Below are 13,677 nucleotides of genomic sequence, written 5' to 3'. Positions count from 1 at the left end.
GAGTCCGTTTTTGGCCCAATTAAACTAATACAACACAGGAACCTTTTTGTCCTTGATATTGTTGGCTCAAAACACTGATCTAAGCGCTCTATATGCCAGACAAAATCTGCGCCAAGCCACCAAATTATCCACCCTATAAATTAGCTCAAATTACACTGAATTTTTTCTTACCTAACCAATATTATATACGTCCAGAAAACATACACTATTGAGCTTTTTTTACAAAATGGCAAGGTTTCGTCTTTTAGCGAGGTGTAAATACGCCCTGTTTCTGCGATTGTGTGGGTGTGTGTTTGTAAGTTGTTCAATACTGTAATAAGTCGGCATGCCATCGTCCATGCGCATTGGAAAAATTCGTTAGGACTTGTTCAATTCTAACATTTTATTTTTAGGATGGGGGGGGGGGAGGGAGTTCAACAACCCATGACAAGTGACACGTGCAGGCCTGGACACGTGCGTCAATGAATTGGCTGAATCAAAAAAAAGAATGCGTTTTGCAGTACTGGTTTAAATACACTGATCTTTTAAGACCGCCGTTGCACACCACGTTGAACGGGTCTAAATTCAGAAAAGTGTTGGTGGTTTGTACAACAGCAAGATGTCACTGAGGATTTGCTCGAAGTGATCGACGGAGACATTTTGTTGGCGCCACATGTATTCCGCCAGACGGAAACCGAAGCCGTCTGTTGAACTGTTTGCGTGGGTGCTCGGCAGACTCCTCTTGATCTGCCCCCACTGGCAAGCAATATTTTTAGTTTGTGCGCCAGTGGTGGGATCAACGAATTTTAAGGAGTGACTTACCTTCAGATGGGCAACATTTTCCTGACCGAGGCAATCATCTGCTTTCCAACAGTCCGATACGACTGTGGATCCAGCGGCCACATATTCCTTAAGTAGAGAAATAAGGGTCTCTGAATCCCGCTTAGGAACCTCAATCAGGAAAGTTTCCTTTGTCTCACGGCAAATGCCGCCCAACACCCACTCACCCTCAACCAGACGACCTCGGCTGTACTTCCGGCGACCGAGTTTGTTTTCGTCAATCTCGACGGTCATGCCCGGACCGCCGATCCCCTTGCTGCACTTTTCCTCGACGACACGAAGACAAACTTCGCGGCAAAAGGTAAACCAGTCCACGACAGTCTTATAACTAGTACTTTCACCTTCGTGGACTGATGTTTCCTTTATTGCCACAGACGTTGTCGCGCGTGCCGCCCAGTAGTAGGTGAGCTCGAGGATCTTCTTCAGAGACACCTTACTGTCACTAAACCAGCTGCCATGACGGATGCTGCAATTCCGAGATCGTTTCAGACACCCCCGATGTGTGCACCGCCACGAGTACCCGTCGGCATGCGCGGTCTTTACGGACCATGTCAACGGGTGGAGGCAGTACTGACAATCGGGGGCGTCGGCTATCAGTTCACGTTCCTTGCAGAACTCAATAGCAGCATCCGGCGTGGCAACAGTCTCAAACAATCTCTCAGCGTTCCATAGAGTGGTCATGACGAGCGAGACAAGACGGCTTCAATACTTCAACAGCTTCCTGAGAGACTTTCTTAATGAATTACTTTTAAGTGATTAGATGGGTTTCCGGTTGAACTTCCCTCAGTGGAACAATCCGAAATAATATTGTACTTGACTGATGTGTGCAAAGGAGTTTTTCACTCACGAAGGTATGAGTATTCAGATGTCTTAAATGCAAAGCACTGGACAATCACAGATGATTTTAATAAAAATGGCACTGCACATGCCCTTAACCAGGTAATTAGGACTAGGAAACATATCTAGACACAGACAACCAAATCTGTTAACGCCTCGTGAATTTAGCCCTGTTGTTACTCTCTTGTGTATAGTATTGTGTTATTTCTTGTTACAGGTTCGAATCCTGGTGAGTACATTGCACAGTGATAGAAAACAGGTATATACCTGGATACTGGGTGGGAGAGGATGCAAGAAAGAGAAGGGGAGAGGGGAACTATTATGATGAAATAGCGGTTTTTTTTTTCTTCTTTTCAAAATACAATGTACATGTACTGGAGTCAGCAAAATATTCAATTTTCAAACCGACCCCTATGAAAAACACTTTTTTATACTTTGTATATTTACCCGATCAATTAAATACACTTTAAAATCTTACATTTTGTAAAAAAAAAAAAAAAACGGTATAGAAAATGGTGGCGAGGCGCATAAATTTGTCCGTATACAGGTTCCTCGGAGCGGTAGACGCAAATTGTTCATCAGAAGGTCAGTCACAACAACAAGACAGTACATACGGTGAACCGGCGGTGGTGAATCGAACAGCCGACCGAAGGCGCTACCGGAAGAGTGTGCGGCAGCATGCAGAAACAGGGTTCTCCACTTCAAAATCCAACTCGACAAGGTCCAAGAGGAAATTGGATATGACACGGGCTATGACAATTTATATTATTACCCCATGGCCGTCTTGCAGGCAACATATCTAGTTGGGCGTCTGGACTAAAGGTAAGGTACAGGTGAGTAGATGTGTACGCTACACAAGGTTACAAGGTAGGACGAGTTGGCTAACGAACACTGTGCTCCGTTGTGTGGCTGTGCTGAAACTGAATGTCAATGGATGTCCATAATGATCATTTCAAAGTCGTCACAGACCCAGGTGACACACAAAATATTTGGCAGAACTTCCTCTTAGAGTATTAAAACACTATCTTTCATCAACACATCCTTGTCACCAATTATGGTGTATGAAGCCTCCATATGCTGTCTTTTATTTACCTTCCCTCGGGTCATGACCTTTGACATTAGCGTAATGCCCAAAAGAGGGCGGTGTTTAAGAATAAGTAAGAGGATAATTCAAGGACTTCTGTTCAACGTTTTAGTTTGAGTGTTTATTATGCGAGTTTTATGCTACTTTATTTCAGTTTCTGTCACTTAAAATCATGGTGGGACTGCGAAAGGCAGGAGTACTTCTGAATGTGCTTTATAGAAAGAAAATTGGACTGACTTCTGGTGCTACAAGCACTCTGAGACGTTGTCAGAGTGAAGATGTAGGTAGAACTAGAACTTGGATTTAGATTGTCACTCTAACCATGGATGTTGGACTTTTGTACATTTTTTCTGACGTGTGTACAGCAGAGTGTGGAATCACAATTGAATTGATTTGTGCATGGTTTGACCATGGAGCAATAATTGACGTAGTGCTATTCATCGACGTTTACCCAATGTCTGTTTGGCTGTCCTTTGTTTGATGTTTGCCAGCTGGGTGTTTTTCAATTTGTTCAACTGCAATTCTCTTCTCTCTTTCAATTTCCAATTTGTGTCGACAAATGCTGACTTTTTATACATATATTTTTTATGCAAATATTTAATATAAAGGTTTAGATTAGAATTAGATGTTATAAAATATATTTTGGTTGTTGAGTAAAACATTTTGAGCTGGTACAAAATGAAGTTAAAATGAAACTTGAGCTGTGCTAGTTCATTTGCGATAACGTAACCCTCCTGTCGAAAAAACCTTTGGCTTTGTTGTCGGCAGGATCGTTACGCTATCCCATCTAGCCAGTCCTGCTTTGATCCTACCATATCCTACTAAATACATGACGACGACACAATTTGTCATGCAATGCTTCAAATCCTATGATGTGTCATGTGGATAATGTTCTGCACGTCGCCACCAATTTATCCGCCGTTAATTAACTCCAAAACCACGTAATTTTTTTTATGATGTCAACCTTTTGGTTGTTTTTGATTCAAATAAAATAAACCATTAATAATAACAAATAATTGAAAGTTGTATTCTTTAAACTGATTGCTCTTGAGTGATAATGTGTTTTTAACTTATGATACTGTATAAAAAAAAAATGAACCTGGAACCTTTCCATTTGACCAATGATTAATATTCTAAGTATCTCTCTCTACTGTAGGCCGCATTGAAAAGGACCCCTCTGTATGACTTTCATGTCGCACAAGGCGGAAACATGGTCCCCTTTGCTGGTTGGTCGATGCCTGTTATGTACAAAGAAGGCCTAGCCGCCGAGCACACACACTGCCGCACTCAAGCAGTGATCTTTGACGTATCACATATGCTGCAAAGCAAGATCTACGGCAAGGACAGGATTAAATTTGTGGAGAGTTTAACTGTCGGTAGGTATGATGACAGACTTTGAGGAAAATTTTCAAACTTGCATTGAACACATCCGTTTCTGTATGATGTGTACATCGCAGAAACCAAAATTGGCATAAAAGCAACGGGTGAGAGAGAGTGTGTACTTGAAGGTTTATTTGGAGGAGAGAGGACTGGGACTAAGGAGGGATTTGAAGGAGTTGACTGACTCATTAGCTTGATCAACGTTTCCTTCTAGGTGGTTCCAGTCAATGATTGTTCTATTGATGAATGAGTACTTGAATTGGAACAAGTGTTAGGGTGTCACCATGTTTTTTTCCAACGAGCATTGCCTGCACATCTGGAGCACATGTGGTTTGAATTTATGAACATTATGAATTTTCTGCAGACCAATCTTTTTTAGCACATACACGGAAGTGTTGTGTGTCGTGTTGCCGTTGCTGTGACACTGGCAGATGAGGTTTTTAGAAATATGCAGGATACCAGTCGAGAATTTGTCATGTGACTTGGTATTTTGGCTGCTATACTTACTCTGACAAGTACATGATTTTGTTGTGCTTCTAGGTTATGTTTTGTGCTGGACCATGGCTGGACGAAGCAACTTTATGAAACTGGGCACAGATCTCAACAAAATTTGATAATGGCTTCATTCAAAAGACATGCTATATTTATTATTCCCTTGCAGCTGATTTGGAGGGATTAAAGGAAAACACAGGCACCCTCAGTCTACTACTGAACGACAAAGGTGGTATCATCGATGATTTGGTGATGAGTAAAACAGATCAAGACTACATCTACATGGTGACTAACGCTGGGTGTACCGAGAAGGATCTACCGCATATACAGGTTAGCTAAGACCCTATATCCCTTACTACAAGCCATCGCATACTAAACTGCATGTTTCAGGTCTGGAATAAACCGATCCATAAGGGCCATGTCACTCAAGGTAATTTACAGGCAACCAGGTCCAGGCAATCTCCGCCAAGAAGAAAAGTCATTCACATTTCATTGTTCAAATATTTTTCTTGTGGACCGTAAGACAATTTAAAAAAAAATGACTCCCTGTTACCAAAGTGATCCTATAGCGCACATGCACTGTAGTTGGTTGCCTCAAAGTTGCCTGTAAAAGTTGCCTCATGTGAGCAGACCCTGTGGCTCCGCCCACGGTGCACGTGTAAGCAAGAAAAAAGGAGCCTCTCCAATGCCATTCTGCACAACTGAATTTGTTAAACTCTTGGTTGAGCAATGGGTTGTGATTAGTCAATATGCAATCGGGTGGAGCTCAATGGATTGGTCTAGTATATGAAGGTCACAGAGGTCATGGCCTGTGTTGCCCTGGTCTTATGAAAATGGCCTTGCCCTTACAAAGATCAAATTTCTTGCCCGATTCTGTTGCCTTAATTGTGTTGCATTGATTCTGTGGGATTGAGGACTGCACTAGTAAACTTGATCATGCTTTATTAGTTTTGGTTTTTACCAATGCTTTCCCGAGTCGTGAGGAAAAAATATCACAGGCATGTTACTCAGGTGGAATTCAAACCCACAACCCTTGCAATTCTAGAGCAGTGTCTTACCAACTAGACTACCGAGGTTGCCCGGTAACTAGAGGCAGTTCGAACCCACAACCCTTGCAATTCTAGAGCAGTGTCTTAACAACTAGACTACTGAGGTTGCCCGGCAGCTAGAGGCAGTTCGAACCCACAACCCTTGCAATTCTAGAGCAGTGTCTTACCAACTAGACTACCGAGGTTGCCCGGTAGCTAGAGGCAGTTCGAACCCACAACCCTTGCAATTCTAGAGCAGTGTCTTAACAACTAGACTACCGAGGTTGCCTGGCAGCTAGAGGCAGTTCGAACCCACAACCCTTGCAATTCTAGAGCAGTGTCTTACCAACTAGACTATCGAGGTTGCCCGGTAGCTAGAGGCAGTTCGAACCCACAACCCTGCAATTCTAGAGCAGTGTCTTACCAACTAGACTACCCAGGTTGCCCGGTAGCTAGAGGCAGTTCGAACCCACAACCTTTGCAATTCTTTTATGGTGTTGGACTGAGGACTGCACTAGTAAACTGATTATGCTCTATATGGGATAAGGTATACCACCATAATCCAAGAGTCAAACAATTTGTGTGTTAATGCAAGGCTTTAGCATCACTGCATCAGGTTGCTCTATCTGTGGCGTGTCATGGCTGAGCGGTTAAGAGCACTGGATTCAAGCTCTGGTGTTTGATCAGCAGAGTGTGGGTTCAAATCCCGGTCGTGACACTTGCTACATAAAATTGGGGAGGTAGTGCTTTCTGCTCCACCGGCCAGGCTTCGAACTGATGATACCAAAGCCTGCATCCGTATGGACTGTAAAAGAGGTAACCCTATTTCAGCCCTAGGAGTAGGTGGCAACGGCCTCTGGACAAAAATAATTATAGCCCACACCTTGAAGTGGCCTTCAGGCCTTGTGTGTCTGGCGATTTGCATACAAAATAAAAAATAAAAATTTAAAAAAACTTAGGTGGTGTCATATTATTTGAATTTTTATTGTAGACAAGTGTATGTGAATTGTATTGAACATAAGGTTGGGTCAAAAGTAATTCTTGTAATGTATGTAAAAAAGGAAAAAACATGAGTGGAATAACTTGTCAGTGTATTTGGAAACTCGTTATGAAAACTCACATTGCTGTTGTTTGTCTCTCCACTTCTTAGGGTAAGCTTGTAGATTTCAAGGCTGCGGGGCATGATGTAACCTTTGAACCTATCTATGACATGGGTCTCCTAGCATTGCAGGGTAAGAAGAGCAACTTTGAACTTGTGAACATCAGAAGTATTACTGATAATTTGAGGTAGTTCATTCAAGAAAGTAGATCCTGCATGTGCAAATGAACCCCCCCCCCCATTTTAAGGTGTTAGTTTTAGGAACAAGTGAACAAGATTTAGAGGACCGAAATTTCTCGAGGGGTGATATTGAACGATGCAGGCAATAACGCAAGCAAATAAATCATATAAATAAGACGCACATGTTGGCAGCTCTGTGACAATCTCTCTTTCTCTGTCTCTTACTGCTTAGGTCCACTCATGTCTAAGGTGCTGCAGGCAGGCCTGTCAGACGACCTCAGTAAATTAACTTTCATGACGACGACGACGGCGGACATCTTTGGTATACCTTGTAGGATCACTAGATGTGGCTACACAGGAGAAGATGGAGTTGAGGTAAGTTGAATTAGATTAATCACAAAACCTCTCTTTGTCTGACCATCCTGTCAAACGACAATACAGACGTTTCCAAAAGTGCGCCTGCAGGCAATCTTTTGAGACTCAAATTTGTCCACATACTTTTAATGATTACTAATCAATTTGGATGCCTTCAGATGAAATCATTTTGTAGATTGTTTCCTACTAGTTTTTTGAATGAAAATTACACATTTTTTTGGGGGGGTCATTACCAAAGTGTGACCCAACCTGTAATTATACACAACTTGTGTCTTCAAGCAAGACACTTACCGTTGCTGCATCTTTCAGAAGGGACGTAAAGCTGTGGGTCTTGTGTGTTTAGTAATGAACGTAAAAGAACCCAGTGCACGTATATTGAACGAGATGGGTTTGTCCTAATGTTTCTGTTTGATTGGCTGCATATTGCACTGTGCAGCCTGTTTGATTGGCTGCATATTGCACTGTGCAGCCTGTTTGATTGGCTGCATATTGCACTGTGCAGCCTGTTTGATTGGCTGCATATTGCACTGTGCAGCCTGTTTGATTGGCTGCATATTGCACTGTGCAGCCTGTTTGATTGGCTGCATATTGCACTGTGAAGCCTGTTTGATTGGCTGCATATTGCACTGTGCAGCCCGTTTGACTGGCTGCATATTGCACTGTGGAGCCTGTTTGGTTGGCTGCATATTGCACTGTGCAGCCTGTTTGGTTGGCTGCATATTGCACTGTGCAGCCTGTTTGATTGGCTGCATATTGCACTGTGCAGCCTGTTTTATTGGCTGCATATTGCACTGTGCAGCCTGTTTGATTGGCTGCATATTGCACTGTGCAGCCTGTTTGGTTGGCTGCATATTGCACTGTGCAGCCTGTCTGGTTGGCTGCATATTGCACTGTGCAGCTTGTTTGATTGGCTGCATATTGCACTGTGCAGCCTGTTTGATTGGCTGCATATTGCACTGTGCAGCCTGTTTGATTGGCTGCATATTGCACTGTACAGCCTGTTTGATTGGCTGCATATTGCACTGTGCAGCCTGTTTGATTGGCTGCATATTGCACTGTGCAGCCTGTTTGATTGGCTGCATATCGCACTGTGCAGCGCCTTATTCTGAATGACGATTGAAGTCTCTTTGAGCGTCACTGTGTGGAGGATATGACGGGCTCGAAATTATACTTCCTACTGAATATGGAAAAATCTGAATTTTTGTTTTATTAAAGCTTAAACTATGTGTAGGTCAGCCCTTGTTCCTTTTTTCGAAGGACTAAAATATCATGTTGATATGAGCCCTATGTACATGCCAGAATCCACTACTATTATTATTAATATTTAACTAAACTGTTTCCTACGAAATTGAAAATGCAAAACTTTTTCTTTTTTTTTTCCTTTTCAGATTTCAGTTCCCGCCGATAGGACGGTGGAGTTGACCGAGAGGTTACTAGGTTCTCCAGACGCACCGGTCAAAATGGCCGGTCTGGGTGCCAGGGACTCATTGCGCTTGGAGGCAGGGATGTGTCTCTATGGCAACGATATTGATGAGAGTACGACACCAATAGAAGCCACACTTGCCTGGACCATTGGTAAGAGGAAACCTGTGATGTTTTTGCCTTTGTACATGTATCTTGTCGTTGACTATATTTGTTACAATTTAAAGGATTATTTTGTTGTTTATTTATGTGCACAACCATACTCATGGCTACACTTTTTGTTACAAAGACATCAAATGAACGCCAAAATAAGTATTGAGTAGCTTTGGCATTTTGTGAAAGGCAATTTTTAAAATGACAACATATTACTTCTACTTTTTCTGAATGACATCTATATCTTACAGTATAGCACTTATACAATCAACATTATTTTGCCTTGAACACAAACAATAATAATCAGGTCGAGCGCCATCTAGAAGCTCCAGCCTGCTCAGTTCCTCAGCACTGGTCAAGCCAGTGTCTTGCTTTAGTGATAACAATACACACATTCCATTTGTTGCATTCCTGTGGAGAGTGGAGACATCTTTTCTTATGACCTTTGTCCCCGTAGTTAACATGGTTAAAAGAACCTCTAATAGACTTTGTACACACAATTCCTTGCAGAATTCCTTTTGTGTTCCCTTTTCTGTTTTGTTCTTTGTCTCCATAAGGTAGATGAAGTGAATTTGAAATCACTATTGGGAATTAAATATTGTCAATATCCACTTCATTTTGTTGCTGCATGTAAATCTCTCAGTATTGTGCTCTTAATAACTGTACATCTCATACTTTGTTGTTGTTCTTAGTATTTGGTAATGCACTTAGGTTTTTTTTTCCAGCGCCTCAGAATAATGTTGTCCATTGACAGAGGGCTCTTTACAAATTTGCGTTATTGTAACCTGAGTAAATAGAAACTAGTTCAAAGCTTCAGGTTTTTCCTGTTGGTTGTTTTTTCGCCACTTGTGTCTTCTAAGACAAATAAACTTAAAAAGATAACGTCAAACTGAAATGAAAAACAGAGATGACTTTGTTGTGTATTCTGTACAGGAAGTCTCACGGTTATTGGTTAACTCAGCGTAGCATTCCAAGAATCCTTTTTTTTATTGGAGACCTTGATCTTTTTTCTACTGTTCCTACTGTTCTTTTGAATGTTTTCTTGTTGATATTATTGTCATTATTAAGTATAACACAGTACAGAGTAGGTGGGATTTTTTTAAACAAAAAATGACACTTTCAGTAGTTTTATACTTAGTAATTTTTTGTTTAGTTTGTAACAAAGTAACATCTTTTTAAACGTACCATTCATAATTGTTACTTCATCTATTTTGGAGATGCTTCTTGTATATTTGTATATAACTTTTATTCTATTGTTAACCAGTCATCATTAACAAGTCCACTAATTTGATTTCCAATTGGTGACTTATTGGTGGATTAATTTTAATACAAGTATCATACATAGTTTTTTTAAATTTTTTATGATTGGTTATCATTAATAAATAAAATAAAATAATAAAATAATAACATAAAATTGTATTTCTTTTTTTATGATTCACATGATTCCCACTTCCTTCTCTTTGCCTTCCTTTTCAGCCAAGAGGAGGAGGGAGTTACGAGATTTCCCTGCCGCAGATTTTATACTCCAACAACTCAAAGATAAACCCACCAGGAAACGTGTCGGACTTTTGTCTAATGGTGCCCCTCCAAGAGGTGAGGTTATTTTCAAATGTTGCGTGTGTGCTGGTCAAGCGGTCAAGCGCACTGGACTGAAATATTGATGTTCTGATCAGCAGAGTGCGGAGTTGAGTCCCGGTCAGGACACTTATGCAAGCAGCATGTAGGTTCTGTTTGTTGTATTGTATAATGGACATAAAAGAACCCAGTACAGTAACTAATGCAAAGACAAGGGTTTCGCCTGGTGTTTCCGGCAGTTGCTGATGAATGTGCTGCGGCACTTTGTGAACCCTTATAAATGGCCCTTGTAGTTTAAAAAATCTCAACAAGAATTGGGTTAGAAAGAAAAATTGAAAGCCAGCTTCGTGTTCACGTGATTAATTTGCTTAAAGTAAGCGCTAACAGGTCAGCATGCTATGTTTACAGTTAAGTGGCACTGCGATATGAAATGGAAATTTTACGGTAAACTCAAAATCGCATGATAAACAGCTCTGTGAAGTTGGACAGATGTAGGAATTTTTTTCTCCAAAATAATGTCAACAAAAACTATCTTCTGTTACAGCCGGTGCTATGATCCTCGACGAGGCAGGCAACGAAATAGGTCATGTGACCAGCGGATGTCCATCGCCAACACTCAAGGTCAATGTGGCCATGGGCTACGTCAAGACACCAAGCTCAAAGGTCAAAACAAAGGTCAAAGTTCAAGTCCGCAAGAGGGAGCTGGATGCCGAGGTAGCCAAAATGCCATTTGTTCCATCCAATTATTTCACCGGCAAATGAGGAAAGCATCTGTGTAGGTATCTTTTATAGGACGAATATGTTCTTGTATTCAGAACCAGGGGAAATATGATTATTTAATAAATTAGGGTAAGAGTTATGCCCCAAGAAGTAACAAAAGTTGGAATAGTAGAAACGTTTTAATTGGATGGGATAAGTATTCCATTGCATGCGCCATTGGACCGACGGCGGAGCATTCAGAATACTAATGCGCATATTCACTTGCTTGGGGTTGCTGCTGTACATCGGGAAAATAATGTGGTCAAGCGTAACGTTCTAGCAGTCCAATGGATTGTGCTCCTTTACACACAAGAACATTCTTTTTTACCTAAAAAATTCCCGACTTTTGAGACTCTCTCCAAGGATGTGAAGAGGTTTAAAATCAAAAATAAGATTGGTTGATCAATATGAGGTGTCTTGCTTTTATAGGGATATAACCCCCCCCCCCCAATTTACCTTATGCATTAATTATTTGAATAGGGCGCCCTCGCCTAGAGGTCTAACTAAGGTTGGTGATTGGCCAATCCTGTGGGCTGCGTGTACAAATCTGCGCATTATCAGTGTTTCATTATCAGTTTACCTCCAAGATGGCCAATGGATGACGTCAATATATCATGTCTAATAGCTCTACGAAAACCAAGACACTTTGTCCGGAATGTTTTTCAATTAATACCTCTATTTAAAGGAACAACTTGCCTTGGATCAGACGAGTTGGTCGTTGAAAAGCATTTGAAACCATTTATTATAAAATGCAAATGGTTAGATAGATATTTGAAAAGTAGAATATAATGATCCACACAAATTTTCCCCGAAATTGCTAGGTTTTTCTTTTACTTTGCAAACTAACATGGCCAGCCATTTATGGGAGTCAAAAATTTGACTCCCATAAACGGACGACCGTGTTAGTCGACGAGGCATATTTGTGTAAATCATTGTATTCTACTTTTACAACATCTTTCTAACCAATGCATTTTATAACAAACAGTTACAAACGCTTTTCAAAGCCCAACTCGACCGATCCAAGGCAATGTGTTCCTTTAAGAGATTTGTAGAAATAAAACTTGTGCATAATCCCTGGTATGGGTGATTTGAAGTTGAAGAATTTGGTACTTATCTCCTAAAAGGAGGCCAGGCATAGCAAAAGCTCAGAAGTTTGCTTAACAACATCTTTTGTCTTACAGCTTTATGAAATTGGGCCAAGAGATCAAACATTCAGATTTTTTGTTGGCGTGGAGTGGACATTTTTTTATCAACTGTTGTTATTTTTATTATTTTGTTATCAACTGAAATTCAAGACAAAAAACTTGAAAAATCTGAAGGTATTACCTTTTTTTGTTTGTTTACAAATTTATAAATGTGTGTGATTTAAGGTATTAAAATACCCACTGAATTATAAAGTTTTAAGGTGTAGATAGATATCCATTTATTTGTCTTTTCAGAAAAAAACCAAATGTTCCCTACAAGTTTTTCCCACCATTTTGTGTTCTCAAACACAAACTATACTTCTTACAAATTTCATGATCAACTTGAATTTGTGAGAAATGTATAAACAATGAATTAATATAACCATGATAATGATGAATGGACTGTTTTAACAACACTTGTATTGTGATAATTGATTCTCCAATAAATAGTGAGTATTTTCTTTAAAATGTGCAATCTGCATCGAGTATTTGGTTTCAAAATCTTCTATTTGGAGTGGATGTCTGACCATGGAGGTATTCCTCCATGGTGTGAGTGTGATGCCTATTTTGAGCATGATGCTAGCCATGAGCGTTAGCCCAGGACAGACCTGAGCGCTCTATAAGAGATCACTATTATTATTGTGCCATGTCAGGGCCCAGTGGTGTAGAGCATAGTGGGTATGGGTTTGAATCCTGGTCATGACATTTGGCTCCTATGGGTCAAATACATACAGATGTCCCCTTACAATATGTTGGTTGTGTACACTGGTGTTTTATATGATTGGTAAGCATCATATTTTTCAATGAACAAAACTGCTTTTTAGTGAGATGGAAGGCATGATAGAACACTAGATCTCAACAGGCAAATTCAAAAGATGTTTCACAAGGAAATTTGTTTGTCTTGTGTCAAATGAACTGATTTTGTATTGTAGTATTGTGCCATATTACAGGCCTATGGCATTGCGTCATAAATGACAGAGTATTGTAGTTAATCATGGTGCAAACCACTCAATTGTGCTCATGACCGGTGTCCGGCACTGTCCTCGCGGCCAACCACGCGGCAGTCTTGCTTCAGCATCGTTTACATCAACGTCTCTTGATATGTATCTGAATGACCCTGTTGTCCCGTCCGGGTTGCAAACGACGCGCGGCTCGCACCACACTTCAGTGTTCCCTCTAGTTATATATTGTAACTCTATGACTTTTAATTTTCATCAATACATACTGACACACAAAATGTTGATGGTTACTACTAGGAGGTCTTTACTCTTCCTGTGAACGTTAAACATG

At 40.7% G+C, this 13,677-nt stretch overlaps 2 protein-coding genes across 2 annotated transcripts; one reads left to right on the top strand and one right to left on the bottom strand.

The window, feature by feature from the left end:
* Positions 1–564: 564 nt before the first annotated feature.
* On the bottom strand, positions 565–1,500 carry LOC139934107 (uncharacterized). The gene has a single exon (XM_071928394.1). The coding sequence runs from the start codon at positions 1,498–1,500 to the stop codon at positions 565–567; it is 936 nt and encodes a 311-aa protein (XP_071784495.1).
* A 1,308-nt stretch (positions 1,501–2,808) lies between these two features.
* On the top strand, positions 2,809–13,654 carry LOC139933924 (aminomethyltransferase, mitochondrial-like). Its single transcript, XM_071928160.1, has 8 exons — positions 2,809–3,020; positions 3,897–4,116; positions 4,782–4,942; positions 6,791–6,872; positions 7,152–7,294; positions 8,683–8,869; positions 10,346–10,462; positions 10,989–13,654. Exons 1-8 carry the CDS (start codon positions 2,913–2,915, stop codon positions 11,204–11,206), a joined length of 1,236 nt encoding a protein of 411 aa, XP_071784261.1. The 5' UTR covers positions 2,809–2,912; the 3' UTR covers positions 11,207–13,654.
* Positions 13,655–13,677: the final 23 nt, after the last annotated feature.

Source organism: Asterias amurensis, chromosome 2 (genome assembly GCF_032118995.1).
Source record: "Asterias amurensis chromosome 2, ASM3211899v1".
Lineage (NCBI taxonomy): Eukaryota > Metazoa > Echinodermata > Asteroidea > Forcipulatida > Asteriidae > Asterias > Asterias amurensis.
Note: the sequence above shows the minus strand (reverse complement) of the source record. Positions and strands in the feature narration are given on the sequence as shown.

Coding starts and splice junctions, on each gene's coding strand:
- LOC139934107 (XM_071928394.1), bottom strand. CDS start 1,500: ATGACCACTCTATGGAACGCTGAGAGATTGTTTGAGACTGTTGCCACG.
- LOC139933924 (XM_071928160.1), top strand. CDS start 2,913: ATGGTGGGACTGCGAAAGGCAGGAGTACTTCTGAATGTGCTTTATAGA. Junction 3,021..3,896: donor GACGTTGTCAGAGTGAAGAT/GTAGGTAGAACT, acceptor TCTCTACTGTAG/GCCGCATTGAAAAGGACCCC. Junction 4,117..4,781: donor TGTGGAGAGTTTAACTGTCG/GTAGGTATGATG, acceptor ATTCCCTTGCAG/CTGATTTGGAGGGATTAAAG.